This window comes from Podarcis melisellensis (assembly GCF_964234715.1).
Source record: "Podarcis melisellensis genome assembly, chromosome: 16".
Classification (NCBI taxonomy): domain Eukaryota; kingdom Metazoa; phylum Chordata; class Lepidosauria; order Squamata; family Lacertidae; genus Podarcis; species Podarcis melisellensis.
Genome location: NC_138533.1, coordinates 40219413 through 40239037, shown reverse-complemented (window position 1 = coordinate 40239037; position 19625 = coordinate 40219413). Strand labels below are relative to the sequence as shown.

Here is a 19625-nt window from a genome sequence, read left to right as displayed (position 1 = left end):
TTTCTTAGAATCATAGAATCATAGAGTTGGAAGAGACCACAAGGGCCATCGAGTCCAACCCCCTGCCAAGCAGGAAACACCATCAGAGCACTCCTGACATATGGTTGTCAAGCCTCTGCTTAAAGACCTCCAAAGAAGGAGACTCCACCCCACTCCTGGGCAGCAAATTCCACTGTCGAACAGCTCTTACTGTCAGGAAGTTTTTCCTAATGTTTAGGTGGAATCTTCTTTCTTGTAGTTTGGATCCATTGCTCCGTGTCCGCTTCTCTGGAGCAGCAGAAAACAACCTTTCTCCCTCCTCTATGTGACATCCTTTTATATATTTGAACATGGCTATTATATCACCCCTTAATCTCCTCTTCTCTAGGCTAAACATGCCCAGCTCCCTTAGCCGTTCCTCATAAGGCATCGTTTCCAGGCCTTTGACCATTTTGGTTGCCCTCCTCTGGACACGTTCCAGTTTGTCAGTGTCCTTCTTGAACTGTGGTGCCCAGAACTGGGCACAGTACTCCAGGTGAGGTCTGACCAGAGCAGAATACAGTGGCACTATTACTTCCCTTGATCTAGATGCTATACTCCTATTGATGCAGCCCAGAATTGCATTGGCTTTTTTAGCTGCCGCATCACACTGTTGGCTCATGTCAAGTTTGTGGTCAACCAAGACTCCTAGATCCTTTTCACATGTACTGCTCTCAAGCCAGGTGTCACCCATCTTGTATTTGTGCCTCTCATTTTTTTTTGCCCAAGTGCAATACTTTACAGTTCTCTAATCTGTCAAGGTCGTTTTGAAGTGTGATCCTGTCCTCTGGGGTGTTAGCCACCCCTCCCAGTTTGGTGTCATCTGCAAATTTGATCAGGATGCCCTTGAGTCCATCATCCAAGTCGTTGATAAAGATGTTGAATAAGACCGGGCCCAAGACAGAACCCTGTGGCACCCCACTAGTCACTCTTCTCCAGGATGAAGAGGAACCATTGATGAGCACCCTTTGGGTTCGGTCAGTCAGCCAGTTACAAATCCACTGAGTGGTAGCATAGTCAAGACCACATTTTACCAGCTTCTTTACAAGAATATCATGGGGCACCTTGTCAAATGCCTTGCTGAAATCAAGGTAGGCTACATCCACTGCGTTCCCTTCATCTACCAGGCTTGTAATTCTGTCAAAAAACAAGATCAGGTTAGTCTGACATGACTTTTCTCCTCTAAAAACTAGGTGCGTCTTATGGTCAGGCGTGTCTTATGGAGTGAAAAATATGGTAATTTGACAACAGGCCCATCTGTGCTTATGGAACCTCTGAACTCCAGAGTCACTCCCAACAAGTGTTTACGTTAAAACCCACCAAAACCAGAATCCTTGAAGCATTTGAATGGATGACTTTAGTTTTTCTTAATGCACTGTCTTTATTTTTATGTCAGCTGAATGGCAGAGCCCAGGCTTTGTGTGCAGAAGGATCCCGCTTTAACCCCAGGCCTCTCCAGGGCATGGAGGGAGACTTTTCTTCCCATCCCCGGTACCTTATCCTGGAGAGCTGCTTGTGCCGGTCAGTGGAGGCAGTCCTGGGACAGATGGGTCAGTGCCCTGGCCTGGCCTGAGGCAGTCTGTCCCCCCATTTTATTTGATACATTTTAAGGCCTGCTTTTCCTTACAGTATTCTTCCTGTCCCTATTTTATCCTCATGACAGCCCTGTGAGGTAGGCTGGACTGAGAAAAAGTGACTAGCCTGAAGTCATCCAGTGAACTTCATAGCTGAATGAGGGCTTGAACTTAGATCTCTGCAGTGCTATAGCTAGTGCTATATAACATGACCCCATACTGCTGACTAATTATTATTTTATCCTTTATTTGTTTGTCAGTTGCTTACTACTAACAAATAATCCATTCAATATGAAGCACACAAAAGATTAGAACAGTGAACACCATCATATCCTGATTGTAAGAACAGCAAGGCAAAACCCCAACTACCCCCAAAAGCAGATAAATCAACTAGAAATCCACCAGAGCAGACTAGATATTGACAGTCAGATGAGTGGGAGAAGTGGAAAGTCTTTGCCTGGCACTGAGAAAATATTGATGCTAGCCAGACTCTTTGACAGATTGGAGCGCTGCTACAGAAAAGGGGTTTTGGTGTGGAGCCCCTATGAGCAGTGAGAAGGTTTGATCCTCACATAAGATGCAGGGTTCGAAATTAGCAGGGCTCCAGGCTCATTTTGCACCTAAAGATTCTCCATTTGCGAGAATCTCAAAAAGTCTGGGTGCCATTTTTTGCACCTGGCTGACATTCAAGGATTACTGAAATGTATGTGCTTTGAAGTCTCAAAAGTATATGTTAAGGATAGACAATATGTTAAGGAGTTTAACAATAAAGAGTAGAGTGTTTTGAAAACTGAAGTATGGTACCAATCTTTTTATTGTAAACACCAAATTAAACATGCATTAACAATTTCTGCTAAAAATGTGATATCAACAACGTGTCAAGTATGTGAGTTGTGTATTAGTTCATGCTTCTCAAAATAATAAAGTGTTGCTGATACCTCCCCCCCCCAGTGGTGACTAGATAACATTCCGTTTTGGCGCCCACAACCCAGATCCCAGGATACACTGGGCTCCTAGCTTTTCTATCCCAGTTTCTAGTAAGTAAGTTTCTAGTGAGCAATAGGTTGCAGAGGAGAGGTGAAGACGTGGGGCTCTGCAGGTGGATTTGCTGGCCGTGTCTGACACAAGGAGGACCAGGCAAAGGCACCCTGGGAGTATTTGTGAGTGAAGCTGGGGGAGCCCAGTGGTACTGGGATCATGCCCCTTCCATCACCACCTCTGCAGCCTCAAGTAGCAGAAGCATGCAGGCCAGGAGGGCCACTGTCCTTAAATGCTTTAGGGTGTTCAGACTTTTTCAGTTTTCCTTAAAGCAGTCTTGCAGTGTGAGCAATATTATTGCAGTGTGAGCAATTGCTTTGGCACCTAGAAAGTTTCCAGGGTGAGAGAGAAGCCGCTCTGTGCTCGCAAAGGAGTGGGGTGTCTTTTCAAGCTGTCACCTTGTCTATGTGGTGGTTGGGGGTCTTTCACCTTGGAGCAGTTTTTGTAAGGCCCATTAATCCTTCTGGAGAAGACTGGTGTGAGAGTGGAGGAGGTGGCAATGCTTTCTGCCATGTGTGTAAATTGGAGATTGCTGTCACAGGCCAGTTGTGAGCTTACCACACTTGTGTCCCCACGTTGTCTGCATCTTAACTTGTTGGTGGCAGTGTACGTTCCTTGTTGACCACCAGAAGGGGCCAAGCCGGACCTGCACTCAGTGGTGTGGAAGCCACTCCAAACAGAGGGAGGATGTTGATTTTTTTGTATAGACCCAAGTGTGGTGACGATGCCCATTGGCATTCACACTCTCACTTTCACGCTGCCAAGTGGCATGGGATTGCACCCCAGGTACGTGGTTCCCATGCTGCAGGTGTGTGTGATTGGGAGGAGGTGGTGGGAGAAGCCTTGCATCCCTCCTGAAGCTTTAACTACAGCACCTGTGTATTTCAGGCTATTTTCCTTTCAGATAGTGCCAAGAACTTTTGGCTCTTGGAGTTACTGGCAAATCTCTTCTGCCAGAATAGTCTGGACATAATATTGTTCACCTCACTGTCTTTTCTTTTCTCTCCTTGGGGGCCATGTGCCATAAGCCTTTGGCCAGCATTGGAAGAAGACACAACAGTGCTGTGGCCAGGTCTTTTGATGTGTTGTGGGTGGGGTGGGGGGGACTTATTCTACTTGCAGGAGACCAAATGCTTATGGTTATCCTGTCTAATGGATGCATTATAAGTTGGGAGGGAGTGGAAGAACCCATAATCCCATGGTGTTTCTTTGGCCTTTGGAAGATCACTCCCTGGCAGACTTCCAGGCTGACTTATTCTGGGTTCTGTTCAAGCTGGGTGAGAGTGTGGCCTGGACCTATCTGTGAGTAATCCCCACTGCCTCAGGCATGGAAAACTTGGGAATTTGAGGTTTTAGCATTTATAGATCCCATACTAAGATAAGATGAATATGGTACTCTACCAAGGTTACTGTTCAGTCATGACCAGAAATTGTATAAAGGTTAATGGATCTATGAAATCTTCTCACTCGCATTTGATGGCTAGAATTAAGGGGTGTTTTTTCCTGAGTTACATGTCACACTGGCAGAGAGACAGGAAGGAGGGGAATCACGGCCTGAGCCTTTTCCTGGGCAAATGGGAGCCTGTGGATGGGACTGCAGGGCAGACTCCCAACTTTGCTTTGTAAATTAGAGAAAGGAGGAGGCTTCATAACTTGGGCAGTTTACATCAGTAGTATATTCAAAAGTCAGCCTGACTTTTCCTCATCCTATGAGGTCTTCATGCCCACAGTGGAGTGTTGCTGAGCCAAGACTATGCTTCTAAAACAAATTGGGGTCATTCGCAGAAGCATATCCTGGCCTTGAGTGCATATTGCCAGGATTATCTCACTTGTTTGTAATCTCATCAGGGTAATTAATCAGTATTGTGCAGTAAAATTCTTATGAAGAATTTGTAGCCTCTAGGCATAAAGCCCCCTAAGCCCACAGCACAAAGAGGATTGGTCCAAATCAACAAGAAGAAAAGACTGGTGTAAGAGTTCTGTGTCTGGACCTGACATAAGATGAGCCCAGCTAGGTCAGGTCACAGTGTGTCTGCTTAACTCAACATCTTGCCTCTGAACATACATAGACTGAGGAAGAAGAGAGTAGGACTAACTGGGCGGTCTCATGGTTGAAGCGTATAAGAAATGAGGTCTTCCCAAGGATATTACATTGGGAGAGAGGCTTTTCTTTAGCTTGTTCAGAAATGTTCTCAAGGCAGAGGTGGGCAGTGAGGCAGCCAGGTTTTCAGATGACAACAAATTATTCAGGCTGGCAGATGCTCAAAGTGATTGGGAATGAGCTCCAAAAGAGTCCAAACTTGTTGAATGATCATTACAGTGGAAAATGTATTTTGGTCTATTGAAGTGAGACTGATGCATGTTGGGGCAAAAAATTCTAACTTCACACAGGTGGGAACTAAACTCACGGTGAACTAATCAGGGAAGCGATAGTGGGGCTGTGGCAGAAAGCTCTGTGAAAGAATTGGTCCTAGTGTGCGGCAGCCATGAAAAGGGTGACTTCCATGTTAGGAATCATTAAGAAAGGATCAGAAATTAAAATGCCAACATCATAGTGCCTTTATACAAATTGATATTGTGGCCACACCTGTATGCTCTTACAACTGCCACAACTTGTAAAGCTGGAAAAGGTGCAGTAAGGGACAACCAAGGTGATGGGGAGGTTGGAGCAGACTTGCCTGTAAGGAGAGACTACACAGTTTGAGACTAATTAATTGGGGGTGAGGAGAAGGAATTGAGGAAGTGGGAGAACTGATGAGAGGCTTATGGAATTATGGATGGTGTGGAGAAAAGCGAAAAGAGAGAAGTTGTTCTGTCTCTGTCATGTGGGTAAAGCCCATTGAGGCCATCCGGTGAAACCAAATGTTGGGACGTTTGGGGCAGACGAATGTACATGCTGCTTATCACAGCACATGCTTAAACTATGGGATTTGCTCCCCCACCCCTTGGGTAGCTCTAGAAGAGGATTGAAGCAATTCATGGAGGAGAATAAGGCTCTCCATGGCTGCTAGTCATGCTAGTTCAGGGACCCCATTGCTTTGGGCTTCCCTGTGGCATTCTGGGGTGTGACACTTTCAACCTGAGCCAGCAGTGATTTTTCAAAAGTATGCAACAGATCCATGAAGGATAAAGCAATTGATAGAACTGTTGACTGTGCTAGAAGGATAGTCTTGTATCTTAGGTATGCCAAGTTCTGAAAGCCCTTTTGGATCAGGCCAAAGGCCCACATAGTCCAGTGTCCTGTTCTCACAGTGACCAACAGATTTATGAGTTCTGGCCTTTCTGTTGCTGCTGAAGAACAACAGTCTTTTTCTCACATTGGAGATGGAAGGAGCAGAACAGAGGCTGTTTCTCTCCCTTCCAGAAGCAGTTTCATGATCTTCCTCACTCTTCCAGTGTCTGCTTTCTCTCCCCTCCCCGATATCTCAGATTGTGTCTTGCATGGAGACTCTGAAGTCACAGAGTTTACAAATAGGGAGCTTGAGGATCAGAGTCCCAGAAGCAGAGCACAGGAAGAACCTGCCTCCACTGCCCCCAGCCTTGCCTCCCGGAGTGCCATGAGCCAACCCCTGCCTTGCTAGCCCTCCCTTCATAGGAAGCCTGAGCCCCAGGGTGGAGTCTCCGTAGGAAGGTGGCAGCCAACACACTTCTACTCAGAGTAGGTCTATGAATGAGTAATGAATGAGGCCACTCTGAGTAAAACCTTGTTGGATGCCTTCCAGAAGGTTTCCTTTTGTGTCCTGGCTTCCCTGTGCAAGTGGGGTCACTTCCCCTAAGAGGAAAGGGAGCCTGTGATTTAGAGAGGACTTGGTTTGGGATTTAAATGGTGAAGTTGGTTATTCTGCCTTTTTAAGATTGGGAGCTTTATTTGCTAGAAGGACAAAAGAGAGGAAGTTTCTCCCCTCTGAATCACTAAGCCGCTTTTTTTTGGGGTGGGGGGACTGTTCTGCACTCTTCCTCCCAGTCACGTTGGGCCTGCTCTGTAACAGTAGCCCCACTTAAGTTGTGCGGTCCTTTTAGAAGTTATTTTAAACCCTTGGGAGTGTGTGCAGATACTGTGACCTTGGATAAAGGCAGCAGCAGCCCCCTTTGAGCCAGGCTGTTTCAGACATCTGGGAAGATCTCTGCCCACCCCCACTCATTTATTTCAATGATTTTATTTAAAGGCAAAAGCTTGGTGGTTTAAACGGCTGGCTGATCCTTCACCCCCAATTTGGCTCTGCTCTGCTTCTTGGAGATGGACTGAAGAAGGAAGAGGAACTCTCCTAGTTTAGCTGCTGAGATGGCAACAGAGCAGCCTATAAATTGATGGCTTGGGGGAAGCTGAAGCAGGAACATCCATGTGTGTGGTGGGGGGCTGGAGGAGGCTGAAGCACAGGAGCTTAAAGATGTCTGTTCCAAATACAGTTGAAGAGAGACACTGTACTGTAAGTGTACCTACGCGAATGCCTCACTCTCTACATCAGCAAAGGCGTTGAGTCCAACAAGCTAGAAATTCCCAAAGGGTTAGACACCCCCACTAATCCCCAAGAGTAATTTAGTACTGGCAATGTGCTATCATGCCCCTGACCCAAATGCTCAGGAGAGGATGGGTTTTGGATCCTAAAAACAAGGAGGCACCCAAAGACAGAAGTGCTACATGGTAGTGGATGACTCCAGTTATCCCCTCCTAGGCAGGTCCCATAGAATCATAGAATTGTGAAGTTGGAACAGGCCCTCAGGGTCATCTAGTCTAACCCCCTGCAATGCAGGAATCTCAACTAGATGAGATGGCAGACTTTTGATTCATATTCTTTTTCACAGTTTGTTTATATTCAGCATGAGACACTATTGTCCTAGACATGAGGGGGGGGGGGAGAAAAGGGAGGAGGGAGAGGGTTGGGGAGGAATAATGATTTTTTTCATTCAGTTGCATAGTGTTTGTGCAGGGTTTTTGTGTCACCATATCGTGGGTATGCCCTTTATTTACCATATATAGTTATTTGTTTTTATTTGCATTGTGAGAGAGAGGGGGGTCCAGAGCTTGGTTAGTTGCGTTCAGTTGATTGCAGTGTGGCTTATCAGGGGGAGGGGTGGTAGGTTGTGGTGTCTGGTTAACCACATTGATTTGTGTGCTGTTGTGGGGGATAGTTTGTTGTCTTGTTGGTGCTGTGCATGTGATGAAGGGGAACTCCTTTGCTTGTTCCTGTGCTAGTTGTAAGTTTGTCGGCTAACTTTTCTAATTGGGCTGTTTCATGTATATTTTGGTACCAGTGGTCCGTGTTCACTCCTAATAGGTTCTTCCCGTGTCTAGTTACAATATTTCTAGCTGCTGAGAGCAAGTGACATGAGTTCCTTGTCATGTGCATGTGTGTTGTTGACCTGGAATATGTTTAATAGGGCTAGTTCTGGAGTTGCTTCTATTACCTGTTTTGTTATTTTGGAGATTTCCTGCGGCAGTGATATCCAAAAGGATTGAACCTTGGGGCATTCCCACCACAAGTGGAGGTATGTGCCTATGTAGGTGCAGCCTCTCCAGCATTTGGATGAGGTTCCTGGGTGTACCAGCACCAGCTTACGTGATGTTAGGTACCATCTATAGATAAGTTTCAGAGTGATAGTCTACCACCTTTTGAGGGAGTCTGTTCCACTGTCAAGCAACCCTTACTGTGAGAAAGTTCTTCCTGATGTTTAGTTAGAATCTCCTTTCTTGTAACTTGAAACCAAAGGTCCTAGACTCTGGAGCAGGAGGAAACTATGTAGCTTGTTCCGTTTATAGATATCTGAAAATGGCTGTCACATCTCACCTTAGTCTCCTCTTTTCCATGCTAAACATACCCAACTCCCTCAACCGTTCCTCACAAGGCTTGGTTTCCAGACCCTTTATCATTTTGTTTACCTTGCTCTGCACATGTTCCAGCTGGTCAATTCTGCACAGAACTGGACACAGGATTTCAGGTGTGGTCTGACCAAGGCAGAATAGAGTGGGATTATAAATTCCCTTGATTGGGACACTATACTTCTGTTAATGCTTAGAATAGCATTAACATTTTTTGCTGCTCCACACTGTTGACTTATGTTCCACTTGTGGTTCACCAAGACTCCTAGATCCTCTTCACATGGACTGCTAGTGAGCCAGGTGTCCCCCATCTTATATTTGTGCATCTGGTTCTTCCTGCCTAAGTGCAGCACCTTACATATGTCCCTATTGAAATTCATTTTGTCAGTTTGGGCCCAGTTCTCCAATCTGTTAAGGTCACATTGAATCCCGATTCTGACTTCAGGGGCATTGGCTTCCTCAATGATGAGTTGATAAGTATCTCCTCAGTTCCTTTGTCCAAGTCATTTATAAAACATTGAACAACAACAGGCCCAGTACATGCGTGTTCCGGTCACAACAAGCAGGTAAAATTTCTAGATGTATTGAATGCCCTAGAATAGCTGGCAGTGGAACAGACCAGCAGGTCACTTCCCTGGACTTAATCCAAATGGATCCTTGAAAATTATTCTAAGGTGCTCAAGTGTCCTCTGATAAAACATAAAATTCTGCCCACATGAGGAAATAAGGTTGCCAGGAGAACATGTTGAAGTCTACTTTCCGTGTAATGTCTGTGAAGAAATGCAGATGACGTAAAAGCTGTGTTTGGGGAGGCAACAGATTCTTGCAGGAAATGAACCTGACCGCAAACACAAGAATGTGCCATTTCTATGCCCCTTCACCACCCAGGAACTCCAAGCAGGCAGTGAGGGGTATAGGAAGATCCTTTGGGAATGCTGATGGGGAAAATGATGGCTCCGTCTGCTGCACCATTTAATGCAGTTGTACACCTTGCCTTTGGATAACGCAAAGAAGGCTGCTTCAGAGCATGAGGAAGAGGCATGCAAAGTCAGGCAAGCGCTTGATGTCTCTTCTTAAAGGGAAGAAACAGCAATATGGTTTTGCTTTAAAAAGAAGCAGCCATAGGAAAGGAGAGATGGTTAGGGACCATCCCAAGAATGAAACAAGAATGAGAGTGCACCCAATTAAATGAAAACTCTGCTTGCACTGCACCTAACCATGGCCACAAGCTTTGATTCAGCAGGCTCAGAGAAATGAGTGAGATGTTGCTCTTTCTGTGGCTGTTAGCAAACCACTTTGAGACATCTCCCCTTTTGCCTTGGCCATTTGCCGGCTGGGAGGAATGGGGATGTTCCCTCTGAAGGGATATCTGCTTTGGCAGTATTTCATTTTGTAGCCATTTGCTTCAACTGCTTTGACCTAGAACAGTCCCATGTACAGACACCCACCAAGACTTATGCATTTTTCAGTATTAATGCTGTTCATCTCCCTTCAGTCTCAAGGGCATTGGGACTTTGCAAATATGTCCCAGCAGGAGACATGACTTCTGGATTTTCTCTTGGTCACAGCATTAGTAGGAGCAGGTTGAGAGGCCTGCCTGGAGTTGTGCTCAGCAATATCTTTAGGACCATTCTATGGGAACCTGAGGATGTCTTGATGGGCGGGGCGCCAGGGGCACGGATGCTGGTGACCTCGCAATGAAAAGCAAATAAGATGAACCTGTTCATCTGCTTCATGGTGTCCTTTCCCTTCCTCCTCTTCTAGATGCATCCCTTGGGACTCTGCAATAGCAATGATGAAGAGGATTTGTACGAATATGGCTGGGTTGGAGTGGTGAAGCTGGAGCAGCCGGAGGTGGAACCCAAGCCCTGCCTGACAGTCTTGGGCAAGGTAAGAAGACCCTCCCTGATGGTGCAGAGGGCCATGCCCTTGCCCCATGCCACACCATGCTGCCAGGAGACTTGTTTGGCGGGCCTCTTCATTGTGCTGGTTGACTCCCAGGTAGATGTGAGCTTGGTAGAGCACACACACGATCCTGGCAGGAAGTTTACTCCTTGATGCCCCTTCTCCAAAACGTGCTTCCAGGCTGCCGTGATCTCTTGGTGTGCTGCATCATGGAGACCTGATCCTGCACCAGTTGCTGCAAAGCCAAGTAAACAATAGGAGATTTGGTGTGCACTGCACAGTCCAAATGGGCAATGAATGTTCACCCAGAAGGTGCAGATTCAGGGCTTTTATGCTGGATGGTTTAGGGCTGCCACATTGTAATCTGTTTCCCTTCCTTCCCAAGAACATCCTTTCCTTCAGACTCAGAGTGAACCCTCACTCCCACCAGATGCTGGGTGTCTGTCTAAAGCCAGGTCTATTGCAAGGCACTAAGTGCCCCAGCCCACTGCTGCTCTTAATAATGTCCCTCCTGGGCCCTCCGCTCCCCTCCCATTGACAGCGTAGAGCTCCTTCTGCCTTGGTCAGGCAGAGGTACCTGAGAGTCTCCCTCCACTGGAGAATGACCCTAGTCCATGAATAACTCTTCCTTGCCAGAGAGGCTGTTCAGCTTTCCGTTTCCATCTCCTGATGTTGCTCTTGCCAAACTTAGAAGCTGGCATATTTCCAACTCTAAGTCTGTGTTTTGTGGCAAAGGTCAAGCTGGATGCATTCCAAGGTAGCCCCTTTTGGGAAGACAACCGCAGGCGTCACTGCAAGGGAGCCATCGCTGCCCCCCCCTGCCTCAGCTGGGGCTGCAAATGGCTGCTGGCAGACCAAGAGCTGTGGTGGTCAGTGAGGCTGAGGCCAGGACAGCCTTTGGGAGCAGCACCAGGCAAAGAGTGGGGCGGGGTGGGGGGGCGGGGGCAGGGAGTGGCAGTCTTGACTCTTGCCAGAGGGCCATTGGCAGGGCTGAGGCATACCTTTAAAAAAAAAAATGCTTATGAGGTTCCTACCCACCTGGAAAAGTGTGAGAAGTTGATACTGGTTTTTCTTAGCACTGTGCAATGGGCAGCTGAGCCAGAAGGGCTTGAGTTGTGGTCCTGTTGGGTATCTTCACTTAACCCAGGTGGGGGCAGATGTTCTTCCGAGCAGGTTGTTGTTCCCCTGGAGAATGTGGGCACCCTCACCCAGCAGCTCTCCAGGGAGCAAGGGCCCCCAGGGAATACCTGCATTAGTTCAGTGATTCCTCAGCCCCACCCCCGCACTGTTCATACATACACACACAGTTCATTTTGGCAGACTGGTGTCCACTGATGGAAGAAGCTGCCTTACTGTCTGACTTCTAAAGTGGAGGACTTACCCCCCACAGCAGTGAAGAGTACTGGGTAGATACCTTTGCTGCCTCAGACTGATGTTCCTTTTGGGCAAAGTACCATTCCTCGTGAGGCTGACCAGGCCTAGTTGGGGCTAAGGACACCAAGAGAGCATGCAGGGAGCACCCTGGCTTCCAGCTGCAAGGGCCCTGCTCCTTTCCAGGGTGAGGAATAGGATTCCCCTAGGGCAGGACTGAGGAACCTGTGGGGGCCCTCCAGGTGCTGCTGGTGCTCCCATCAGCCCTGACCATTGGCCATGGGGGCTGTCGGGAGTTGTAGTTCAGCGGCATGAGGAGGCCAAGAGGGCATTCCTGTGATGAAGGCAGGTGGCTGACGGTGGCTGGTTGTGAGAGAGGGCCTAGTGAGGTCAGAAGAAGCTGTTAGGACAACTGTGAAGTGGCACTATCCATCTCCTTGCTTTTATTTCTGGGATGGGGGCAGAGGAGGGCAACCAAGATGAAGCCTTATGAGGAACGGTTGAAGAATGAAGTATGGGTATGTTGAGCCTGGAAAAGAGGAGACTGGGAGGAGATATGCTAGCCATCTTCAGAGATCTCAAGGGCTGTCACCGGGCCATTTGTCAAGGATGCTTTAGTTGAGATTCCTGCATTTCAGGGGGGTCAGACTAGATGACCCTTGGATCCCTTCCAGCTGTACAGTTCTATGGTTCTGTGATTTTGTGTTTGTGCTCGGGTGCTACCTTGAGCCTGAAGCATTGTGCAAGAAAGGCAGTGGTGCTATTGCTGCTTTTCTATAGGGAAGAGAAGATCCCATCCTCTCCGCACCCCATGCTCTGACTCCTCTGTTGAACTCTTCATTTCCAAGAGGGCGCAGCAAGACAAGCATCCTCCCCTGCCCTTCTTTCTAAGGACTTGGCTCTGCTGGTGCTGTGGCAGGTGGGGGTGTTTGGAAGGGATGCCGTGGAAGCCTTTGCAGAGGGTGTTGCCCCTTGACTGATCAAGGCATCTTGAGGGCTGTTCTTGACTGATCCGATGATCTTCTGAATAGAATGGTCAGTCTGGGGGCAGAGAGGGGAGAAGAGTCGAGAAGCCCTGGCCTCATCTGGAGAAGATTTTCCTTCCTGATGGCCAGCTTGTTTCTGCTAGGCTAATCCTGCCCCCTTCCTTTGGAGGTGGAGGGGGGGAGGAGGTTGCTTTGAGCCATGGTGGTGCACAGGCTGCTGTTTCTGCTGCCTGGCTCCCAGGCTGGGAACCCACTGAGCCTGTTTCCATGGCCACCACAAAAAGTGTCTGATGCCGGCTGCTTCAAAGAGACACCCACTCCTGCCACCAGGCCTTCGTGTTGTGGGGAAAAGGAGCAGAGGCTGCCTCTCTGGAGTTGTCAACACCAGGTTGCTCCATATCAGTCCTCCCTTTCCCTGGAGATTTTGGCGAAAGGACTGGGAGGCTGGCCAAAACCTCTCCATGAAGGAGACGGGTTTGAGGATCCTTAGCTGAAGAAATTCTTCCCAGATTTTGTGAGTCAGAAATACCTGACCTTGTCTGTGGAGAGATGTTTCTCTGCATTAGCAGTGATCCCCCCCCCCACTGGGGTGGGGTGGGATTTTGGCTCATTTTGGCTAACAAGATTTGCAACTTTCACTCAAGTTGGGCTTCTTGGAAAGTGAGCGATATGGCCAATCGGGTGGGGAGTGAGGAAGCATGTGAGTTCTTGGACTAGCAACACTTCTGGGCAATAAATAAGTGGAGAGCATGATCAAGGAGAATCTGTAAGCGTTATGAATAAGCAAATGATAGCAAGGTGGTCAATGACTTCTAGTCACAATGGCTGTGTTCTACCTCCACTGTCAGGAGGCTGCAGGTCTCTGATACTCGCTGGGCATTGCGGGTGTGTGTGGGGGGGGGCCTTTTATTGGAGCATCTTGTTGGCCAGGGTGGGAAGAGGATGCTGGACTAGATGAGCTGCCTTGGGCCTTGGGCCTAGGTTCTTTAAGAGGGTTTGCAAGCCTCTGGACAGGGGTGTAGATACTGGGCACTTCCCCCCCTTTGTTTCCCCTGCCCCCCCATGTATTTCTCCTTTCCACATCCAGCATTGGGGGGGGGATAAGAGGCTTTGTTATCCACCCTGCTTCTCCTTTGTACACATAGAAGACAAAGGGCTTTCAAAGCCTTCCCATGTGTCTCCTTTTCTTCCCTGATGTTGGAGGTGGAAATGGAAAAAACAGGTGGAAATAGGGGCAGCTTCAAAGAGAGAAGTGGTCCCCCCCCCCCTTTGAGCAAGGGGTGCTGGTTGATAGACAGTGGGAAGCATGCCTTGCTCCAGCAAAGGAGCAGACAGGAGTCCGCTCCTTTAAAGTCCCACCTCCAGCCCACGATGCCATGTATGACTTCATGTGTATAATAATAATAATAATAATAATAATAATAATAATAATAATAATAATAATAATATAAAAAAAATTATTTAAACCCCGCCCATCTGGCTGGGTTTCCCCAGCCACTCTGGGCGGCTTCCAACAAAATATTAAAATACAATAGTCTATTAAACATTAAAAGCTTCCCTAAATAGGGCTGCCTTCAGATGTCTTCTAAAAGTCAGGTAGTTGTTTTTCCTTTGGCATCTGGTGGGGAGGCCTAGTGGGCCAAATTTAGCCATTGGGCCTGAGGTTCCCCACCCCTGAAATGAACCATAACATCTGGTTCCACATGGGCAACTTGGGAGCTTTCAGTCAAAGTGTCCAGAGTGGCCGAGGGAATCGCCGGTGTTCTTGGATTCCAGAGCAGAGCTGAGGTGCAATTCCAAACTAAACACGAGCTACCTGTAAAGTCGAAAAGGAAACCCCTCCCCTCCCTCCTGGTTCCTCCTTTGCGAGCTAAATAAATGGAAAGACCTAGCATTGGGGAAGCAATGGCTGTGGGTCTCTTGCTCCCTTCTTGCCATAGTGTCAGGCATGGAGGAATATTAGGAGTTCCAGGGGGCTTATGGACAAGCTGCTCTGTTTGGGGTGGGGGTCGGGAACTGACTTCAAACTCTCCTCGCAAAAATGCTCTCCACGTGGGCCCTGCAATATGACTGGTGCCAAAGCCTGCAACCCGCCCTGAGACTATGGCATTGGCCTGCTTGTCTACAAGGGACTAATGAGCCTGCCTGCCTGTTTATTGGCAGTGGTTAACCTCTCGCAAGTTAGCGCTCCCTCGCAAGCCATGGCCGCAACCGCCAGCAACGCAGTGTCCGTGGTGAGGGGGCTGGGTGCCAGGTAAATAGGCACGGCTGGCAGAGAGGGCAGAGGAGAGAATGCCCACGCTGGAGAGCATGCAGGAGAAAATGGGTCTGGCTTTCCTAGTCAAGATTTTTATTCCTGCAATGCAAGGCCAGGGGGAACAACCCGCAGGCCCTTTCCCTCTCGGTCACCAGAAACATTTGCTTGGAGCAGGCTTCCCAAAAGGAGCCGACCTGCTGGGAGACGTTCTCCAAGCAACGCCTTCCATCTCAGCTGGTCTGCTGTGGAGCGGCTTTGGCAAATGAGACCCCTAATCAGAGGTGGAAGGGTTTCTGTTTTTGTTTTTCTGTAATCCTTGTCCCAAGGCTTCTGCAATGCAACTCTGTTCCTCTGATTGTGTGGAGAGAAGTTTCCAGTTTTGTGATAACTCTTCCTTTTGAAATGAAGCAACATGTGAATTTGGGACGCAGAGTGGCATGGCCTCCACAAGAGCTGTTGATTTGCATCTGCCTGGTGGAATGGTTCTTGCTCTTATCCCCACCCCCATCTCTCCCAGTTGGCCACTCTGCAATGTTAGAGGAGATGCACACCTCCTCCTCAAAGCACAGAGGGAACCAGGCAGAGGGCCTTGTTGGTAGTGGCGCCCGCCCTGTGGAATGCTCTCCCAGCAGATGTCAAACAGATAAACAGCTATGCGATTTTTAAAAGACATTTGAAGGCAGCCCTCCTTCAGGGAAGTTTCTAGTGTGTGATGTTTTGTTGTGTTTTTACCATTTTTGTTTGCCTGGAGTGGCTGGGGCAAGCTAGTCAGATGGGCGGCATGTAAATTATTTATTATTATTATTATTATTATTATTATTATTAGAGCAGCACCGTCTTTCAGGGGGCCCAGCACTTGCCAGGAGATGAGCAGCAGAGGCACCTGCTCTGTTCAGTGTCCGCTTGTTTTCGTCAGGGTCATCTTCGTTCCCATCTGCACCTATACATTTGCAGCAGCTTCATGCCACTTTAAAGCAGCCATGGCGTGTCCCAGAGAATCCTGGAAGGTGTAGTTTTCTCAGGGTGCTGAGAGCTGTTAGTGTTACTGTGTGCCTGAACATGTATGTGTGTCACCACTCGTGGGGAGATACACATCCTGTCAAAGAGTTTTGGATGCTTTTGCTGGAGCTATAGCCTGCTTTCTATTTATGAATACATGTTTTACCCTTAACCCTTATGCCAACAAAAAGTTATTATTACACAAAAGGAAAAGAAGTTTGTTTTTTACATGAAATGAAATTGACAAAATAGATATAGGTGTCTCCCCACTTCTGCGGGGGTTACGTTCCCAGGTACTGCGCTTACATGTGAAATCACATATAGTGGGGAGCACCATCTAAAAAGCAAAACTCCACCAAAAATCTGTCGGACTCCAGCTTTCCACAGGCCTCAAAGGTTGGTGCAGAGCAGGGCTGTAGCGAGGGGGTGGCGAAGTGGGCGGCCGCCAGAGGCGCAGGCGAGAGGGGGGCGCTAAATCAAAGTCGGTGCCTTTCCTGAAACTGGCACCCCAGCGCTGCAGGAGGCTCCGGGCGGCTTCTGGCATGCTCCCAGCGCTGCTCCGGCACCATTTTCACCCTCGGGGCTGCGCCGGGGTGGTTGGCTGGTGCTGGAGGAGAGGAGGGCTCATGCCCGGCAACCGCCGGCAACCACCGCTCCATCCAACGCTACTCAAACCCATTTGCCACTGCAACCAAACCTGGTGGCCGCCTCTGCGCCGGCTCCGCCTCCCCACCATCATGCTTGGTTGTGCCTGCTCTGCTCTTAGGCGCATTTGGAGCCCTGGTGACACTGGGGAGTGATTGCGAGGCTGGGCGGGTGCAGGCGAGGGGGCGCGCAAAATCATAGGGAGAGGCAGCCCCCCCACCACACCCCTTAATAACCCCAGATTCTGAGGGAACAGGCTGAGCTCTCCAAAGCGCTGACTCTCCTGGGGTGGGGTGGAGCGGGGGAGGCAGTTGCAGCCCCCACAGAGTTTGTGCGCAGTCACCGGGTGCTCCCTTACCTCCCCCGAGGAGGAAGGTGGGATCCACACGGCTGCCCCCCTCCCCAGGTGCGCACCAGGAGGTGCCCACCACCTGCCAGTCCCATCTGCTGGCAGCCGCCGCCAGGGGCTGAGCCCACCATCGCCCCATGAGAAGCAGAGGACTGGCGGAAGCACAACGGGCTCAGGAAGGCGCAAACGGATTCTCACACCCCTCGCATTTAATGTGAACTTAAAACAAGCGAGCAGCAGCCTTGCCGTTTCTCCCTTAATTTCGTAGGTGCTCTTCTCCCTTGTAGGAGGGCTGCGAAAGGGGCCTGTGGCCTGTGCGGATTGATGCCATCCTGAAGGGCTTTTGGGGCGGGGAGAGGCCCAGCCTCTCTCTCCAGGGACTGCCTCTCATCTGCATGGAAGAGCCAAGTGCCGCCCGCTGCTCTGGATCACGGAAAATACGGGGAAGAGTCTTTCCCACCAGGGTAGGACTTTTGAGACAGAAGCCAGGTCACCACCACTCGGGAATAAGCAAGAGGGTCCACATAGCTTAGAGAGTTGCTTCAAGATATAAATTTTACAAATAACAACATTTTGTTTGTTTGTTTTTTTAAAAAAACTGTTCTCCATCAATTACCGGTACAGTGGTACCTCGAGTCAAGAACTTAATTCGTTCTGGAGGTCTGTTCTTAACCTGAAACTGGTCTTAACCTGAAGCACCACTTTAGCTAATGGGGCCTCCCGCTGCCGCCGCCACACGATTTCTGTTCTCATCCTGAGGTAAAGTTCTTAACCCGAGGTACTATTTCTGGGTTAGCGGAGTCTCTAACCTGAAGCGTCTGTAACCCGAGGTACCACTGTAATGAGAACTGAACTTTCCATTGAGAATTATCAAAGGGGTGAGGTAAAGGCTTACCACCTGTCCTGTTTAATATAGGATTGTTCCTTATTTCAAAGTTGTGTCCTGTGTTGATTCAATACAGAACAGTTTGCCCTGTATTTCTCCTATTTCTGCTCTGCTCCTGTACTCTTTCTCTCTCTCTCTCTTGTGTGCGAAGTTAAGGATCCTCTCTCATTGCCTGCCTCTGCTCTTACAGGAAAGACACTTTTTCCGGCTTGGCTGGAGAAACTCTCATCTTTCCTTTTTCCCCTTTCCCTTTCTTTTCCTTTTTCCTTTCCTTTCTTGTCCTTGTTCCCTCTCCTCATTCGAGCCCCAAGGAGGAGCAAACCTGGGCAAGGCTTTCATGTTGTCTCTTTCAGTTCCCTGAAGCCTTGGCTGAGTTAAGGTGACCATCTGCAGAGTTGCAGCCTGGGAGCACTGGGCCCCCTCAGGCCATTTTACATCATATTTTCTTCTTCTTCGACAATCCCTCGTAGCCGAGTAAGATTGTTTTCCATATACACGGTTTTAACACAGTAAGTGACTGTGGAGGCCAGTTACGGATCCACACGTCCTTCCACAGTTGGGACAGAGGTTTCCTGGCAGGAGTTCATCATGGTGAAGATTTGCCAAGCGCGCCTTCCTCTTAGCACGTTTCTCCCTTGCGTCCTGAGTTCGAGCATCTTCAAAGCCCATGACACCTTTGGTCAAGGCTGTTCTCCAACTGGAGCGCTTGCAGGCCAGTGTTTCCCAATTGTCGGTGTTTATACTCCATTTTTTAAGATTTGCCTTGAGACAGTCATTAAACTTTTTGTGTTGACCACCGGCATTACGCTTTCCATTTTTAAGTTTGGTATAGGGTAGTTGCTTTGGAAGACGATAATCAGGCTTCCGCACAACATGACCAGTCCAGTGAAGTTGATGTTGAAGAATAATTGCTTTGACACTGGTGAGCTTTGCTTCTTCCAGTACACTGGCATTAGTTCGCCTCTCTTCCCAAGTGATGTGTAAACATTTTCGGAGACACTGTTGATGGAATCTTTTGAGGAGTTGGAGATGGCGTTTATAAGTAGTTCATGTTTCACAAGCATACAGTAAGGTTGGTAGTACAAGAGCTTTGTAAACAAGCATTTTGGTTTCCCTGCCAATGTCCCAGTCTTCAGACACTCTGCACTCACAGAGCTTAGGCGATGTTGGATTTCGGCATCAGTGTCTTTTTTAAAAAATAATTTTTATTAACCGGCCAATCAAATCAAATCACATCACATAAATTCCGAATTACAAAGCCGAATTTTAAATTTTGTTGAGGGGACCCATATTTCAAGATCCGAAGGGGGATTCTGATCATCTTCTTGCTACTGCGTTAATGTCCAAATCAGTCCAAACAAAGTTCATAATTCTGATTTCGGCATCAGTGTCGGCCCTTGTGGAAAGATAACTGCCCAGGTAGGAGAAGTGACCAACATTTTCCAGCATCACACCATTGAGTTGGATTTGTGGTGCTACAGAGGGATTGTTTTGTGCTTGTTGGTGCAGCACTTTGGTTTTTTGGGTGTTGAGCGATAGCCAAGCTTTTCGTAAGCTTCTGCGAAGATACTTAGGATAGTTTGGAGGTCATTCTCTAAGTGTGTGCACACTGCGTTGTCATCAGCATGCTGAAACTCTATGACTGAAGTTACCTTACTCTTTGCTTTCAGCCTGCTCAGATTAAAGAGTTTTCCATTTGTTCGATATATGATTTCTACTCCAGAGGGGAGTCTCCCATCGACAAATTGTAGGATCATGGCAATGAAAACACAGTGGTAC

General features: G+C 48.3%; 1 protein-coding gene and 1 long non-coding RNA gene across 3 annotated transcripts in view; both read left to right on the top strand.

Annotated features, from left to right (window-relative positions):
* LOC309359375 overlaps positions 1–19625 on the top strand; it is a 74260-nt gene that overhangs the window by 37998 nt on the left and 16637 nt on the right. The gene's annotated exons all lie outside the window — the stretch shown is intronic.
* Positions 1–19625, top strand: part of ZNRF3 (zinc and ring finger 3) — a 66538-nt gene that overhangs the window by 32631 nt on the left and 14282 nt on the right. For both annotated transcript variants that reach the window (XM_081892896.1, XM_081892897.1), the window contains exon 2: positions 10213–10338. In XM_081892896.1, coding sequence (XP_081749022.1) covers positions 10213–10338 — 126 coding nt within the window. The remainder of the gene's footprint in view (positions 1–10212; positions 10339–19625) is intronic.